This window comes from Artemia franciscana, chromosome 4, assembly GCF_032884065.1.
Source record: "Artemia franciscana chromosome 4, ASM3288406v1, whole genome shotgun sequence".
Taxonomy (NCBI): domain Eukaryota; kingdom Metazoa; phylum Arthropoda; class Branchiopoda; order Anostraca; family Artemiidae; genus Artemia; species Artemia franciscana.
The window spans coordinates 12,823,130-12,840,257 of NC_088866.1; the positions used below are offsets into that span (position 1 = coordinate 12,823,130).

The 17,128-nt window shown below is 33.5% G+C and overlaps 1 protein-coding gene across 1 annotated transcript in view; it reads left to right on the plus strand.

Annotated features, from left to right (window-relative positions):
• LOC136026011 (uncharacterized) overlaps positions 1 to 17,128 on the plus strand; it is a gene marked incomplete in the record, with an annotated part of 60,155 nt that overhangs the window by 12,738 nt on the left and 30,289 nt on the right. Inside the window, 2 exon segments of the mRNA XM_065702160.1 lie at positions 8,000 to 8,065; positions 13,186 to 13,377. Coding sequence (XP_065558232.1) covers positions 8,000 to 8,065; positions 13,186 to 13,377 — 258 coding nt within the window.

Genomic DNA, 17,128 nt, shown 5'->3' on the forward strand with positions numbered 1-17,128 from the left:
AGACATTCCCTCAAAATCTCTAGGTATATTTGTCAGGTAAACATAGAAATCCAGATCAAAAAGGCAGCTTCATTTGAGCAATTTGGTCCTTTGAAAAGTTATCTGTGGTGAAATCTGCTCATTGACACTCATCAGTCTGAAAATTGCTGTGTCTGTTTTTAGATAAAGACATTTTGAGAATTAACAGACTAGAGAATTTTGGTGGAGGAGACTAGTTGTGACAAAAATATCTACTGTAGCACAATGCTGCCCTGGGCCAACACAGCTACGCACGCTCTCATCCATCCCAATCTATTCAAAGCCTCCCTCTTTACACTCTCCCAGGAAGGTGCCATTTCCCTTAAATCCTCCTCTACAATATCCTCCCACCCAAACCGCGGGCGACCTGCTTTCCGTTTAGCCCTAGACGGTTTGTCGAAAAGGACAATCTTTGGTAATCTTTCATCCTTCATCTGCAGAATGTGCGCTAGCTTTATCAACTTTTCTCTCATTATACCCCACGAAAGCGGGATTGAATAACGCTTTTTGTACTGCCTACTGTGTAAAACACGGTCATTTTGAAACCTGTTCTAGCACCCTGAACTGGGAAAACCTATAAAAGTTCATCTATTTTATTCACATTTTCGTCTAGGATGTTTAATAATCAGCATAAAGACCAGGAAAGTTTTTTCTTCCCTAGTTGATTCCGTGTTCTCCCATTGCCTTTCCCGTGTTTCTTAAGACTAAGTCCATCAAAACGATCCATATAAATGGTGATAGAACACAACTCTGCTTAACTCCTGATTTTATACGAAACCAACTACTAGCCTCATTGGCAATTCTCAATTATTTACCTAAGAGTGAAAACTTGGTCGACACATCCTCTACCCTTCCTAAAACCGCACCGTTCTTCTCTTAAAACTTTGTCTACAGCTTCTCTTAAGTCTAAAAAGTATCATCATACTAAGTAATTTGCTACCTATAGAAACCAGGCTAATGCTTCTACAATTACCACACTCAGTCTTATCACCTGTCTCATACAATTAGGATTTTCCTAAAATCGCTAGGTACTTCCCTTTTTTCAAAAATCATATTCATCATCTTCAGTAATCTTGAAGGAGAAGTCATGAAGGAGGGCGATGCAGTACTAACAGCAACGCTGAAGATAAAGCAGTAAAATGTTTGTTGTCAGTATAGTATAAATAATCCACTTGAGTGAAGCCTTTCTTGCAAAAATTTCCTGATGTCTTTATATGTAGTCAAGATGAAAATATTGATATCTTATGTCTACAAATAACCATCTTAAAAAATTGTTTTCTATCTGGGCATTTGCTATTCTGGAAAAACAAAAGCTTTGAATTATAATATTTTTTAAATTGTAAGCTAGAAGCTATGACCTCCAAATGAAAGAGTATTAGAATGAAGCTGTTTCTGTCGGTTTCAAATTATGGTTACAGATTTTACAGTCCCTTCTCATAATGTGCAGGTACCAGTACTGTAAAAACATATTTGATTTTGTATTTAAGTGCTCTTTAAAGTATTTAATTACACAGAATCTAAAAATCCGCCTAATTTACCTGCGAGAACCACTTAAATACTGTAAAAATTAGCAGAAGAAATTCTTTTGAAGCTTGACGCTATAGATTCCTTGTCTCCTATTGGTTCATCGTTCTTATCAGATGGACTTTATTTTGCTGAAAATTTGGAAATCACAAAATCTTCAAACTCGATACAAAACATTTTCGCTTTTCTTCTTAATATTCTTTTAATAGTAAAACCTGAAGCCGTAAAGTATGCACGGTGTAAATTGAAGGTCATGGATAAAATTGCTGAAGATATGAAAGATGCTGGCAGACAGTATAATAGTAAAATATCGTATTGGTTTGTTAAAAAACTGAGAGAGAAGAGTTAATCGGGACTTATCTCAGTTAAAGATGGGAACGGGGCCACACTAAGTGATAGGTAAAGAGTTTGAGAAAGATTTGCAGAACACTTTTAGAATGTGTCAAACCTTTGTGAAGTTACTGCAAATGACATATTAAAGAAGGAAAAAGTTTGTGACACTTTGGAAGCGGAGGACGATATATTTTGCTGAGGAATAATTGGAGACTACTGAAAGGATTAAATTTGGTGTGTGGTAGATGAGTTTGTGAAGTTAGAGATAAGTTACTGAAGATCCTAAATATGACGTAAAATAAGAAGTAATTAGCAATCATAGGATTTGATAAAACCTATCTTTAAGAAATGTAATGAGACGAGTTTGGTAATTATAGAGGCAATAGCTTGGTTTGTGTTAAAAAAAAAGTAAGTAAGTAAGACGGCACTAGACCCTTAAGGTCCAAACCGGTGGTGCTGATCTCCATTTCATGGCCCTTCAGCCAGGAAGTACAATGGGGGGCTGAGGGCCAAATTCTGTTTGAAGTAAATTACTAATTATGATGATACTTTTTGGACTTAGAGATGTTATACATCTCTAAGAGAAAGAAAAGTGTTTTAGTTTTAAGAGAAGAAAAGTGTGCTTTAAGGAAGGGGGAGGATATGTCGACTAAATTTTCACTCTTGATTAATAATTGTGAAGTGCCTGAACCGTTTAGTCTACTGCCTTATAGACTGAGCAAGAATTTAATTCAGTCGATATAACAGCTGTAGCGAAGGTCTTATCCTTGTATGGTACAGGAGATTAATACATTAAAGAGATTATTACACATGTGTAAGAATAACATTTGTGCGTTGGTTTCTTATTGAGTCAGGAGTCGAGTAAGGTTGCGGTCTGTGTCCATTCATGTAGATGATTTTGATAGACTTTGCCCTAAGGAACACAGCAAAAGCTATTAAAGATCACGGAATTAAATAGGAAAGTATAACCCTCCTGGCCATAGATTATGTTGATGATTGGGAATTCTATATGAAATATTAGCAAAATGAAGTTTGTTTTGGAGGTCTTGAAAGCTCAGGGCGAAAGACTAGGGTTAACAATTAGTGTTAAGAGGACTAGTCGGTTACACTGGGAAAAAGTTAAGGTGAGGAGGTGATGTTGGGTAACAAGAAGATCAATCAACTGTACAGCTCAATTTATCTAGGCTGTATTATTAGTAAAAATGGTGGATGTGGTGAAGACATTAAAAGTAGAATAGTTATGGCCCGGTTTTTTTATTTATTATTACAGTTGAAAAGAATATGAAATACCAGTAAGATGTATTGGTAAACCAAGATTAGAATATTGGAAGCTACTGTGATGACAGGTGTCAAGTTTCGCTCTGACGATAGACGGAGGAGGATCTGTTAGGTATTCTCCACGAGGAACTATCTATGGACTTTTTTGGGTACCCATCTGACTTACTGTATTTCTAGCAGTAAGCTGTACAGAAAGTGTGGCATTGTAGATGAACTATTTTCATAACCAGGATACATATTGTGTTTTTGTAAGCCTCTGGTCCGTCCCCAAGTCAAGTCCAGTATTCATTTGACTCCCCCCTCATAACCTCTCGAAAGATTCAACCAATCGGTGAGATATTGCATATAGTATGAAAGCTAGATGTCTCATGTTGTGTTTTGATTTACTGTAAGTATGCGTGTCATCTTTTAGTGCTGTTACTGGGGAGCTTGGTTGATCATGGCCTAGTTGCCCTTAAGAGCTCCTATTCTGACTGGACAACCAAGACCAAATATTCCCATCTTTCTACTCAAACCTGTCTTTGAACAGTAGGTAATTCATATTAATTAGGGACATTGCCCTTGGGGATGGCTGGGGTAAAGCTGGCCTTGGCATATTTATTACATCTTTCCACGTTCCAGAACAAAATGACAATTTTAAATTTTAATTTGACATCATGTGAGTTACGGCTGGATTGCGTTGCAGAAAAAGACATGGGAGGCAGGCCGGTCGTCCTCCAATGGCTCTGATCCTCAAATCAGTGTTGGCCCGTAAAAAGGCTACTAGACCTTCAATTTCAGATCGAAAAAGCCCCCTCCCAAGTTTTTAAAACCATACCTTCCATGCGAAGTGACTGGGAAGAAGTTTCGGTCCTATGTTGGGTCGTGTTTGGAAGGGAATCAGATTGTTTTTCTATATCCTTTTGTGTGGGGGTCACTATCTAATGGACTTAGGGATGCACGTTTTGATCGGATTGGAAGAAAATTTTGGCTCTTGTTTGGTTCCCTTTTTCGAGGGAACATGCCCTAAACATTTCTTTTGTATGTTAGACCCAATGAGACAGCTGTAAGTTTAAAACGGATCAGAGACAGAATTAGTTATGCCTCGATGTGTTATGCTAAGATGTGTGGCCTGTTTAACCCAGAGAACGATTCACTAAAATGTTTGAGCAACTGGACACTCAAACATACACAATAATTTTATTTTTCTATTATTATACCTAAATGTAAACAATTGGTAATTTTGCATACTTCACTGACCAGGGTTCAGAGCTTCTGGGTCTCAATTTATTGGATATTTCAACTATCCTGAACTAAATGAACTATATAAAGATTTGGGTGCGATAGAGCCAGATGGTAAAACAAGGGCGCGGGAGGTTGGCTGATTGTCCTCCAATCACTTTATTCTCCTGAAAAGGACACTAGAACTTAATTACCGGTCAAATGAGCCCCCTCTAAAGGGAAAAACTCAAATAAATAATACATGGATGGCCCTTGGCTATTTATGTAAGTAATCTTCGATTAAATTAAGAAAGATATATATATATATATATATATATATATATATATATATATATATATATATATATATATGTATATATATATATATATATATTGAATGCTAAAAATTCGGCCAAGGAGAACTTTTTTGTTGCATAATTTCTACGCTATTCATTCTTTTCATATTCTTTTTTTTTTTTTTTTTTTTTTTTTTTTTTTCTTTTTTTTTTTTTTTTTTTTTTTTTTTTTTTTTTTTTTTTTTTTTTTTTTTGTCAACGCTAAAGTTAAAAACTGAACGAAAATAGACTGGACAACTGAAATTGATTTTATACGAACCGCAAACCTTCAACATGTTTTTTTCACTCTTTAAAAGTATGGCGCTTCTCTGAATCTAATCCTTTTATATTTATCCTTTGTATTGTCTCGTAAATTGTAACTGGTCTAAATTTGTAGATTTGATATCACGTTTCTTTTTAAAGGAAGGAAATTGTGGTTAATTTTTTTTTATCTGATAGCAAATACAGTATAGCATTAGTATTTGTATTAAGTTATAGAAAGACGCTTCAACTCTGATAGTAAATTTGAACTAATAAACACTAAAACTATTTGGTCCGTGTTCTTTTCTTATAGGTAAACACTTATATACCATACGTGTAACATGTATTTTTACCTCTTGGTGACAAGAAAAAGTATGTGGGAAGAATTAAGACGGAGAGATAAGTCTTAATTTTGCCCAATATGTGGAGATGGAAGGATGACTCGATGATTCATTTTTTTTAGGAATTAAATTGTCTGAGGGAGGAAATTTTTCGGGGCGGTATATAAGCGAAAATGGGTGGATGTTATATTAAGTTATAGAAAGTCTCGAAGAAGTTGGGAAAGTGTGTGGACCATTTTGTGTAATCTATTTATAATATAATTTGGATCTAAGAATGGGTCTAGTTTATAATTTGTTTTGTCGTTGTATTTTTGTTTTAACCATGAGCCATGAAGGCTTTTAATGTTAATAAATATCATAACATACAGTCTTCTATAAAGAAGTATGATTTCTAGGTAAGGCAGAATACTGACCCTAAGTTAGCTGATTGAAGTCTGCATCAAATAGTGAAGTTTTTTCAACTGAAAGTAAGGAGCGACATTAAAACTTAAAACGAACAGAAATTACTTCATATATGAAAGGGGCTGCTTCCTCATCAACGCCCCGCTCTTTACGCTAAAGTTTGACTCTTTCTCTCAGCTCTTCTTTTTAAAACAGTAAAAAACTTTAGCGTAAAGAGCGGGGCGTTGATGAGGAAGCAGCCCCTTTCATATATGAAGTAATTTCTGTTCGTTTTAAGTTTTAATGTCACTCCTTACTTTCAGTTGAAAAAACTTTTTTTTTTAATTTAATTTCTGAACGTTTTTGAATCAATACATGTTTTGATTTTGGCTCTCCGCAGAGGAATTTGCATATTTTTTATTATTTTTTGGGGCTAAATGGCTTTCTTATAATTTTGATCGAATGATTTTGAGAAATAAGAGCGGGGAGGAAGCCTAGTTGCCCTCCAATTTTTTGGGTAATTAAAAAGGCAACTAGAACTTTTAATTTTTTACGAATCTTTTTATTAGTAAAATATATACGTAACTTATAAATTAGCTTACGTAAAGAATTTTTTATTCTTATGTTTTTATTACACATATGAGAGGGTTTGCCCCCTCGTCAGTACCTCTCTCTTTACACCAAATCTTAAATTTTGTCCCAATTCATTAAGAATGACCCCTGAATCACAAAAGCCGTAGAATAAATAGTTGACATTACTAAAAATACTTTAGCGTAAAGAGTGAGGTATTAGGAGGAGGTGAGCCCCTCATATGGGTAATAATTTCTGTTCGTTTTTAGTTTTAATGCTGCTCCTTACTTCCAGCTGAAAAAAACTTTTTCATATTTATTTTTTCATTGTTTTTTTTTTTAAATAATGCTAGTAAATCCTGCACTCCCTTCATGGAAATTTTCTTCCCCCATGACAAATTCCTCGATGGAAAGTTCCCCCAGTATATCCCCCTCTTCTCAACCCCTCCCCCCAACCAAAAAATCCTCCTGAAAACGCCTGTACACTTCCCAATAACCATTACTATATGTAAGCACTGGTTAAAGTTTGTAACTTGTAGCCCCTCCCACGGGGACTGTGGGGGAGTAAGTCGTCTCCAAAGACATAGTTATAAGGTTTTTCGACTACGTTGAATAAAATGGCTATCTCAGAATTTTGATCCGTTGACCTTGGGAAAATAATTAGCGTGGGAGGGGGCCTAGGTGCCCTCCAATTTTTTGGTCACTTAAAAGGGCACTAGAACTTTTCTTTTCCGTTAGAATGAGACCTCTCGCAACATTCTAGGACAACTGGGTCGATGCGATCACCCCTGGAAAAAAAACAACAAACAAACAAATAAACACGCATCCGTGATCTGCCTTCTGGCAAAAAATACAAAATTCCACATTTTTGTAGATAGGAGCTTGAAACTTCTACAGTAGGGTTCTCTGATACGCTGAATTTGATGGTGTAATTTTCGTTAAGATTCTATGACTTTTAGGGGGTGTTTCCCCCTATTTTCTAAAATAACGCAAATTTTCTCAGGCTCGTAACTTTTGATGCGTAAGACTAAACTTGATGAAACTTATATATTTAAAATCAGTATTAAAATGCGATTCTTTTGATTTAGCTATTGGTATCAAAGTTCCATTTTTTAGAGTTTTGGTTTCTATTGAGCCGGGTCGCTCCTTACTACAGTTCGTTACCACGAACTGTTTGATATAAGCAGGAATTTGTGTCTTGGGACGGCCTGCGCTCTAAAGAGGGGGGTAAACTTCATTAGTAAGCAACAAGATGTTACCATATCCGAGTCTTGTTGTGGAAAGAGGAGTGTACGCAAGAAGCGGGTGTTGGTCTTTAGTTTTCTTCCATGAACTTAAGTTATTTTTACTTATGTGAGGACAGTGGCTACGAGCATTTGTTGGTATCCAATAACTCATCCAGAATGGAATCCTTCGTTGGTGGCCCTGAGTCAATTCAACTCTTCAGCAGCTAAGCTAAAAAGCATGGATGTTCGAAGATTGAATAATTATTTCACCTGAAGACTGGTTACAAATAACTGAAAATACAATTAGAAGAAAGCTCCGAACAAAATCAGAAAGATGATGCTATTATTGTAATTTTCATTGTTAGTCTAAAAAATCCTAGTCGTTTTATTGAGAAAGTGCTCTCTCAGACAGTGAATTTTTCTCTGTCGACAACTGATAGTATCTTCTTTATGTAATTTTTTTCTATCTGATAATTAGGTTAAAATGAGGACTTGTATCTCGTATTCTTATATACACTATTTTATTTTTCAGGGGTTTCAGTGTTACAAGTGGAGATGAACAGCGAATCTTTAAGCCTGTATCTGTTCACACCTTATGGTAAGTTATCTGGTCTTAACTTAGATTAGTTATGTAAAATAATCGGTTTTTGCAAATAACAATATTTATGGCACTTGGTATTAACAAAGTGACATATAGCAATCGCAAATTCTGTCGGTCTGTCTGTCGGTCCCGGTTCTGCTACTTTAGGCACTTCCAGGTAAGCTAGGACGATGACATTTGGCAGGCGTATCAGGGACCGGACCAGATTAAATTAGAAATAGTCGTTTTCCCGATTTGACCATCTGGGGGGAGTGGGGGGCCGATTAATTCGGAAAAAATAGAAAAAATGAAGTATTTTTAACTTACGAACTGTTGATCAGATCTTAATGAAATTTGATGTTTGGAAGGATATCGTGTCTCAGAGCTCTTATTTTAAATCCCGACTGGATCTGGTGACATTGGTGACAAACCTAAAACTTGGAAAACACTTAGAGTGGAGGGATCGGGATGAAACTTGGTGAGAAAAATAAACACAAGTCCTAGATACATGATTGACATAAACAGAACGGATCCGCTCTCTTTGGGGTAGTTGGGGGGGGGGGGGGGGGTATTTCTGAAAAATTAAAAAAATGAGGTATTTTTAACTTACGAACGGGTGATCGGATATCAATGAAATTTTATATTTAGAAGGATATCGTGGCTCAGAGCTCTTATTTTAAACCTGACCGGATCTGGTGACATTGGGGGTAGTTGGGAAGGGAAACCTAAAACTTGGAAAACACTTAGAGTGGAGGGATCGGGATGAAACTTGGTGGGAAAAATAAGCACAAGTCCTAGATACATGATTGACATAACTGGAACGGATCCGCTCTCTTTGGGGTAGTTGGGGGAGGGGTTAATTCTGAAAAATTAGAAAAAATGAGGTATTTTTAACTTACGAACGGGTGATCGGATCTCAATGAAATTTTATATTTAGAAGGATATCGTGTCTCAAAGCTCTTATTTTAAATCCTGACCGGATCTGGTGACATTGGGGGAGGTTTGGGGTGGGGGAACCTAAAATCATGAAAAACGCTTAGATTGGAGGGATCGGGATGAAACTTGGTGGGAAAAATAAGCAGAAGTCTTACATACGTGATTTACATAATTGGAATGGATCCGCTCTATTGGGGGGGGGGTTAATTCTGAAAAATAAGAAAAAATTACGTATTTTTAACTTACGAAGGAGTGATCGGATCTTCATGAAACTTCATATTTAGAAGGACCTCGTAACTCAGATCTCTTATTTTAAATCTCCACCGGATCAAGCGTAATGGGGGGGGGGCAGTTGGGGGACCGGAAATCTTAGAAAATACTTAAAGCGGTGAGATCAGGATGAAACTGGGTGGGAATAATAGAAACCTGTCTAAAATTCGCGACTGACATAACCGAACCGGATCTGCTCTCTTTGGTGGAATTGGGGTGGGGGGTAATTTTGAAAATTGAGGTATTTGTAACTTACGAAAGGGTGACCAGATCTTAATGAAATTTGATATTTAGAAGGATCTTGTGTTTTAAAGTTCTAATTTTAAATTCCGACCAGATCCTGTGACATGGGGGGAGTTGGAGGGGGAAACCGGAATTCTTGGAAAACGTGAAAATTGGGGTATTTTTATCTTACGAATAGATAATCGGATCTTAATGAAATTTGTTTTTTAGAAGGAATTCATGTCTCAGAGCTCTTATTTCAAATCCTGACCAGATCTTTTGACATTGGGGGAGATGGAGGGGGAAATCTTGGAAAAACACTTGGAGTGGAGGAATCGGGATGAAGCTTGGTGGATAGAATAAACAAATGTCCTTGATACGTGATTGACAGAATCGTACTGGATTCGCTCTCTTTGAGGGAGTCGGGGGGAGGGGTTCAGTGATTTGGCGAGTTTGGTGCTTCTGGACGTGCTAGGACGATGAAAATTGGTAGGCGTGTCAGGGAGCTGCACAATTTGACTTGATAAAGTCGTGTTCCCAGATTCGACCATCTGGGGGGCTAAAGGGAGAGGAAAAATTAGAAAAAATTAGGTATTTATAACTTACGATTGGGTGATCGGATCTTAATGAATTTTGATATTTAGAAGGACATCGTGACTCAGAGCTCTTATTTTAAATCCTGACCGGCATTAAGCCTCTTATTTTCCTTTTTAAATCAATCTATTGATTCATAGAATTTTGTTAGAGCTCATACCATATGATCTCTTGGCTCTTAGCTCTTCTCGCCTCGCCATAAGTGCCATATGAGCTCTTAGCTCTTGTTAAAAAGTTTGTGCCCGTTTTTGTCTCCTAAGTATGCATAATTTTAATTGTAAAAAAAAGGAACCTTATTTAATACCGGCTTATTCAAAGTCCCTCTTTTTTTGCAGTTGCATCACCTTCTAATTTTATTGTTAGTCTTGTATTATTTTCTTCCGTATGTGTATCCGCCGACCTTGGCTAGTTATTTATTTTATGTTTGTGTGTGTGTGTAATAGATGTAGATCGAGTTAAGGAACTCCAAAGTAAAGATATAAAAGAATTGATTCTCCTTGTTGAGTCTAAAAAACTTTCTTTTTCTAAAAGTAAATAACTATGTTGTTACTTGAGTGTCTACGCCTTCAATAGAATCATGGTATGGTGATACCTAACGTATAGAAATATATATAAATAGATTTTACCAAATACCAAACGTTTAGGAAATATATATATAAATAGATTTTACCAAATACCAAACGTGTAGGAAATATATATATAAATAGATTTTACCGAATACCAAACGTTTAAGAAATATATATAAATTGATTTTACCGAATACCAAACGTTTAGGAAATATATATAAATATATTTTGCCAAATACCAAACGTTTAGGAAATTTATATAAACAGAGTTTACCAAATACCAAACGTTTAGGAAATGTATATAAATAAATTTTACCAAATACCAAACGTTTAGGAAATTTATATAAACAGATTTTACCAAATATCAAACGTTTAGGAAATATATATAATTAGATTTTACCAAATACCAAACGCTTAGGAAATTTATATAAATAGATTTTACAAAATACCAAACGTTTAGGAGGTATATATAAATAGATTTTACCAAATACCAAACGTTTAGGAAATATGTATAAATAGATTTTACCAAATACCAAACGTTTAGGAAATATATATAAATAGATTTTACCAAATACCAAACGTTTAGGAAATTTATATAAATAGATTTTGCCAAATACCAAACGTTTAGGAAATTTATATAAATAAATTTTACCAAATACCAAACGTTTAGGATATATATATATATATATATATATATATATATATATTATATATATATATATATATATATATATATATATATATATATATATATATATATATATATATATATATATAAATTTTACCAAATACCAAACGTTTTGAAAATTTATATAAATAGATTTTGGCAAATACCAAATGTTTAGGAAATTTATATAAATAGAATTTAACAAATACCAAACGTTTAGGAAATATATATAAATAGATTTTACCAAATACCAAACGTTTAGGAAATATATATAAATAGATTTTATCAAATACCAAACGTTTAGGAAATATATATAAATAGATTTTAGCAAATACTAAACATAAATAGATTTTACCAAATACCAAACGTTTAGGAAATATATATAAATAAATTTTACCAAATACCAAACGTTTAGGAAATTTATATAAATAGATTTTGCCAAATACTAAACGTCTAGGAAATTTATATAACTAAATTTTACAAAATTCCAAACGTTTAGGAAATATATATAACTAGATTTTACCAAATACCAAACGTTTAGGAAATTTATATGAATAGAATTTACCAAATACCAAACGTTTAGGTAATTTATATAAATAGATTTTGCCAAATACCAAACGTTTAGGAAATTTATATAAATAGATTTTACCAAATCCAAACGTTTAGGAAATTTATATAAAAAGACTTTACCAAATTCCGAACGTTTAGGAAATTTATATAAATAGATTTTGCCAAATACCAAACGTTTAGGAAATTTTTACAAATAGATTTTACCAAATAACAAACGTTTAGGAAATATATATAAATAGATTTTACCAAACGTTTAGGAAATTTATATAAATAGATTTTGCCAAATACCAAACGTTTAGGAACTTTATATAAATAGATTTTACCAAATACCAAACGTTTAGGAAATTTATATAAATAGATTTTGCCAAATACCAAACGTTTAGGAAATTCATATAAATAGATTTTACCAAGTACCAAACGTTTAAGAAATTTATATAAATAGATTTTGCCAAATACCAAACGTTTAGGAAATTTATATAAATACATTTTACCAAATGCCAAACGTTTAGGAAATATATATAAATAAATTTTGCCAAAAGCCAAACGTTTAGGAAATTTATATAAATAGATTTTTCCAAATACCAAACGTTTAGGAAATTTATATAAATAGATTTTGCTTACTTTTCAATCATGGCAATATTTCAATGCAGTTTATTGCTAATGAGAACCCAAAGCGTTGTCAAAGAATTACCGATATATTTTAAACAGTATAGCACCAAAAGTGTTGCAGTTCTTTATTTTGATATGAAAATAAAACAAGAACTGTATGTACTTACACTCTATACACTTATACACTATACATTCTATATGCTATACACTGTATGTATACCGAGGTTTCAAACTTGTTCAAAGACTCATTTAAATAAATGTAGTTAAACTTGCTAAGACAAACAAGTTTTTAACTAAGAATGAGTTAAATTCAGTTTTTAAATAGAGTTCTACTTTTGTTTGTGTTTCAAAGTGAAAAAAATTGTGTTTTTCAGCTATCTCGGATTTAAAATATTTCTACAAAGTCAATTGCGTTTTGTTATCGAAATTCTGCTAAGGTTTGTAGGTCCACGCAGATCTTCTGCCTAAAGAAAGTATGGTAGACTGAGAATGACCTTGTTGCTTTGTCAGCAGCAGCAACAGTTTTTCAATCTCCCTCTTTAGCAGCGTTTGCTCGTTGATTGCTCTACTATGTAATTATCCGTTGTTGTTTTCTTGTGTTAATTTATATGTCTTTTTATGTTTCGTGCATTTAGTATATTTATTTGTTAACAAAAGATTGATTAATTGATTAGTTTACTAACGCAAAATTCTCCTATCATCAGGTCAGTCTTACAGTGCCTACATAAAGCAAGCGGTCGTGCTCGAAGCTCTAATCACTTCATAGGTGGAACTAGTCATAAATGGGCAGCTGTTTATACCGAAAGGATCAATTCTGACCGATCGTGCTTGAATGAGTGGAATGCTATGAGTGACATTGAGTCTAGAAGACCGGCTTCTCCAGATGTTGTGGAAAAGTAAGTCGAAGAAGAAGATAAAGTGCAACTTCAAAACAATTTTATTTCATTTTTAAGATATTAGCTTTGAAGGAAAACTTTTGGGGCTTTTAAATTATCCACTAAACCTTATTGCTGCCTTACTTATCTATCGCCGTTAAATTTGAAAAAAAAAAGCAAAATTCCATTAAAAAGTATTGCCTGCGCGGTTTTCCAGTAGTTTTTGCGAAGCATCTTTTTTCCAAAAAAAAAAATCGTGACGAAAGCATTCGTCTGTTTTTTTTGTTGTTTTTTTTTTCGTGTAAAGGACAATTTAATGTCATACTCATACTATATCTATAGGTCATGTTGCATCATATCAGTCTCACGTAATGCGTAAAATGTTTCTTCGAAGCTTGAGATTGAAAAATTTACATTTTTTAGGTTTCTAGAAATCATATAGACAAGTCGATTTGGCTATTCCGAATTCCGATTATTTTTCAATGAAATTTTCGATTTTAGCGTAAATTTGTTAGGTTTCATATGTATATAGTTCCGACCGGTTCCGAGATTTGGTCCTTTGCAAGTTATTCAGAGAGTGCTGTCAAATACGAATAAGACTTGATAGAGGAGCTTTTTGGGGGAAGGATGGGAGTCTCTAAGCAGCTCGTGAGATTGTACTCGTACTCGTTACGGTTTCTTTCATCTCGTTGCGCCATCTTCGTGGAAATTTTGGCTGCCATTAAATGACTTTATATGCATAAAACTTGAAAATCACTTGATTCCATGTCTTGGCTGTGGGAGGGGGGGGGTGAAACTGTTTTAATACAAAATCCATAAGATGTATGCAAGCTATGAGCATTATTGATTTTGCATGGGGGTGACTTGATCAACCCATTCTATAGCCTAGACTTGACACTTTTTATATACAAAATCAAACCTTGTTGGCCAAAACTTCAAAAAAATCTAAGCGACGAGGTGAAAAAAGATGTTAACACAAGACTGTAATCACAGGCAGTATCTTCCTTTAATGTGGGAAACTTGTCTTTGAATGCAAAAACTTGTTTTCTTAGACGGCAATTGCTTACTATGCTGAAAGTTGTTTTTTATTTGTACTTATCGTACAAAATTCTATGCGCCGCGATGTAGGTCAAACTAAATAGAAATCAAAGCAGCAAGTTAAAAACAAGTGAAAGTAAACAAAAAGTCTTAGGTCAAACAACATGACTCAAAATATGGAACGTAAAACTAGAGCTTAAAGCATCCCATAAAAATCAACAAAACAGGTTAAAACAAGTAACAATAAATAATAACTAAAAAAATAGACAGAGGAAGAATATTTATTTCAGTAATGTCGCTTTGACTGTTATTACTATTTGTTAATATTCTCCGCTATAAAGTGAATGAATCTTTTTGAGGCCTTTTTTAAGAGAACCGTTCGGATAGTAAATTGAAATAGCTGAGGAGCTAAAGGGGAAAAGCGTTTCTTACGATGCTACTGGACAAGAAGTGTCCTATTGTGTGATGGCACGTTCGGGATGTCCTGCGTGTTCTTGATGACACGTTTGGAAATACATAAGTAAATACCGTCTGTTCTGTTGAAATTTTAATTTCATTCATCGTACGAGCAAGAATTTCAAGGCGGCCTTTCTGATATGTCTACTGTATATCATGAGGATCGGAGAGTTGTCCACATGTTTCGTTCCTTAATGGATCTTGTTACTAATTTATCAACAATAGCTATGAAAAAGAGCATCTTAGTACAATTAATTGGAGAATCTCTCTTTGTAAATAGAAGGGGGGCAGAGAGTATTACGCTTTTGATCCCATTAAGAGGAAGAACTGTACAGTATTTCATAAAAGAGGTTTTATCTTAAAGATGTCCAATAGTAAGTCAGTTACGATGTAGTAGTCGATTTAGCCAAAAGCTTTTAGAAGATAAGCTCAGATAAAGTTTAGTGAAATGTTTAGCTTTTCGAGATTACTTAAAATAGTATGTAACTTGTGCATAAGATAAGTGGCAGAGATTTGGCTCAAATTACCAAGTTGTATGATGTCAATGCGAGTGAAACCCAGTCGTCTAACAGGATATGACTGCACTGCTGGTCTCATAGAATTTTTGATCTGTAAATTTCTCTATATTTTGATTATGGGTCACGGAAAGCGTTGTAAATATTAATCACTTCTAGTTGAAATTTATATTAAGTTTTCTATGTATTTTCAGTTTCGTGATTCTTTTTGTCAGCAGAAAAATGGGCTACCCATGGGGGCCCCTTTATCCGGGCTACTGGCAAATATTTATGTCGAGAACCTTGAAAATTGGGCATTAAATTCTTATTTTTTAAAACACGTCTATTGGGGTCGCTATATGGATGACGTAATTTTACTTTGGAATTATGGAGAAGCTGAACTTCGGGGCTTCTTAGATCATCTTAATACTTATGACCGAAATTTGCAGTTCACCCTAGAAGGTGAAATTGGAAATAAACCACCGTTTTATAGATGCTGAACATTTGCTCCGATTCAAACATAAATGCCGAAATAAATTTTATCAGAGATATTCTCTTTGGTAATGGATACCCCATTCCTTTTGTCAATAAGATAACTAACCTTAGACTAAAAAGACATACCCGTAAAATTGAAGAAGATATTTCACAATGTGAGGCTAGTGATAAGCCTTCAAGCATTATCTATCTTCCGTATATCTCGAAAATTACAACAACATTAAAAAATATTTGCACAAAAAATAATCTGTATGTAGTTTTTACTAACAATTTTAAAATCATTAATTTCTTAAATTCTGGTAAAGATAAAACCCCAGTTACTTTCCAAAGAGGGGTCTATCAAATACCTTTTGACTGTGGAAATTTACTATGTTGGCAGGACCCATCAGAATCTAGACAAACGGATACACCAGCATAAAATAGATATAGACAAGGCGTTAATTTCAAATAGTTCTAATTACTCCATTGATTCTGCTTTAGGTTAGCATATATTTAATAATCCCTCCCACATGATACTTTCCGAAAAATCTTCACTCATCAGTAATGATTTGGGGATAAAGCAGGTGGTTCGGGAATCAATTGAAATTAGTTTCAAAATAAATAATAATATTTCTTTGAATAGGGACTTGGGGGAGTACTCACTAAATTCTTTATATTCAAACTTAATTAAAAATGATCTAACAAAATATTTTACTAAACCAATTTATAACAGTATTGAACCAGTTTCAAAAAGACCTCTGACGCAGGCTGCCAGAAATGCAAGGTTAGCCTTGAAAACTTGCATTTAATCATTTTGTTCTGTTTTGTTTGAATGAATTTGTCATCTCACTTTATTCTATTTATCAGTACTGGTTGAACTTCGTTGAAGTAAGGATGCTAGTGCTGTTTTTAAAAAACATTATTAGTTTTAATTCTCACATTTTAATGTAAGTTTATGCATATATATATATATATATATATATATATATATATATATATATATATATATATATATATATATATATATATATATATATATATATATATATATGTATATATATATATATATATATATATATATATATATATATATATATATATATATATATATATATATATATATATATATATATATATATATGTATATATATATATATATATATATATATATATATATATATATATATATATATATATATATATATATATATGTATATATATATATATATATATATATATATATATATATATATATATATATATATATATATATATATATATGTGTGTGTGTGTGTGTGTGTGTGTATTTA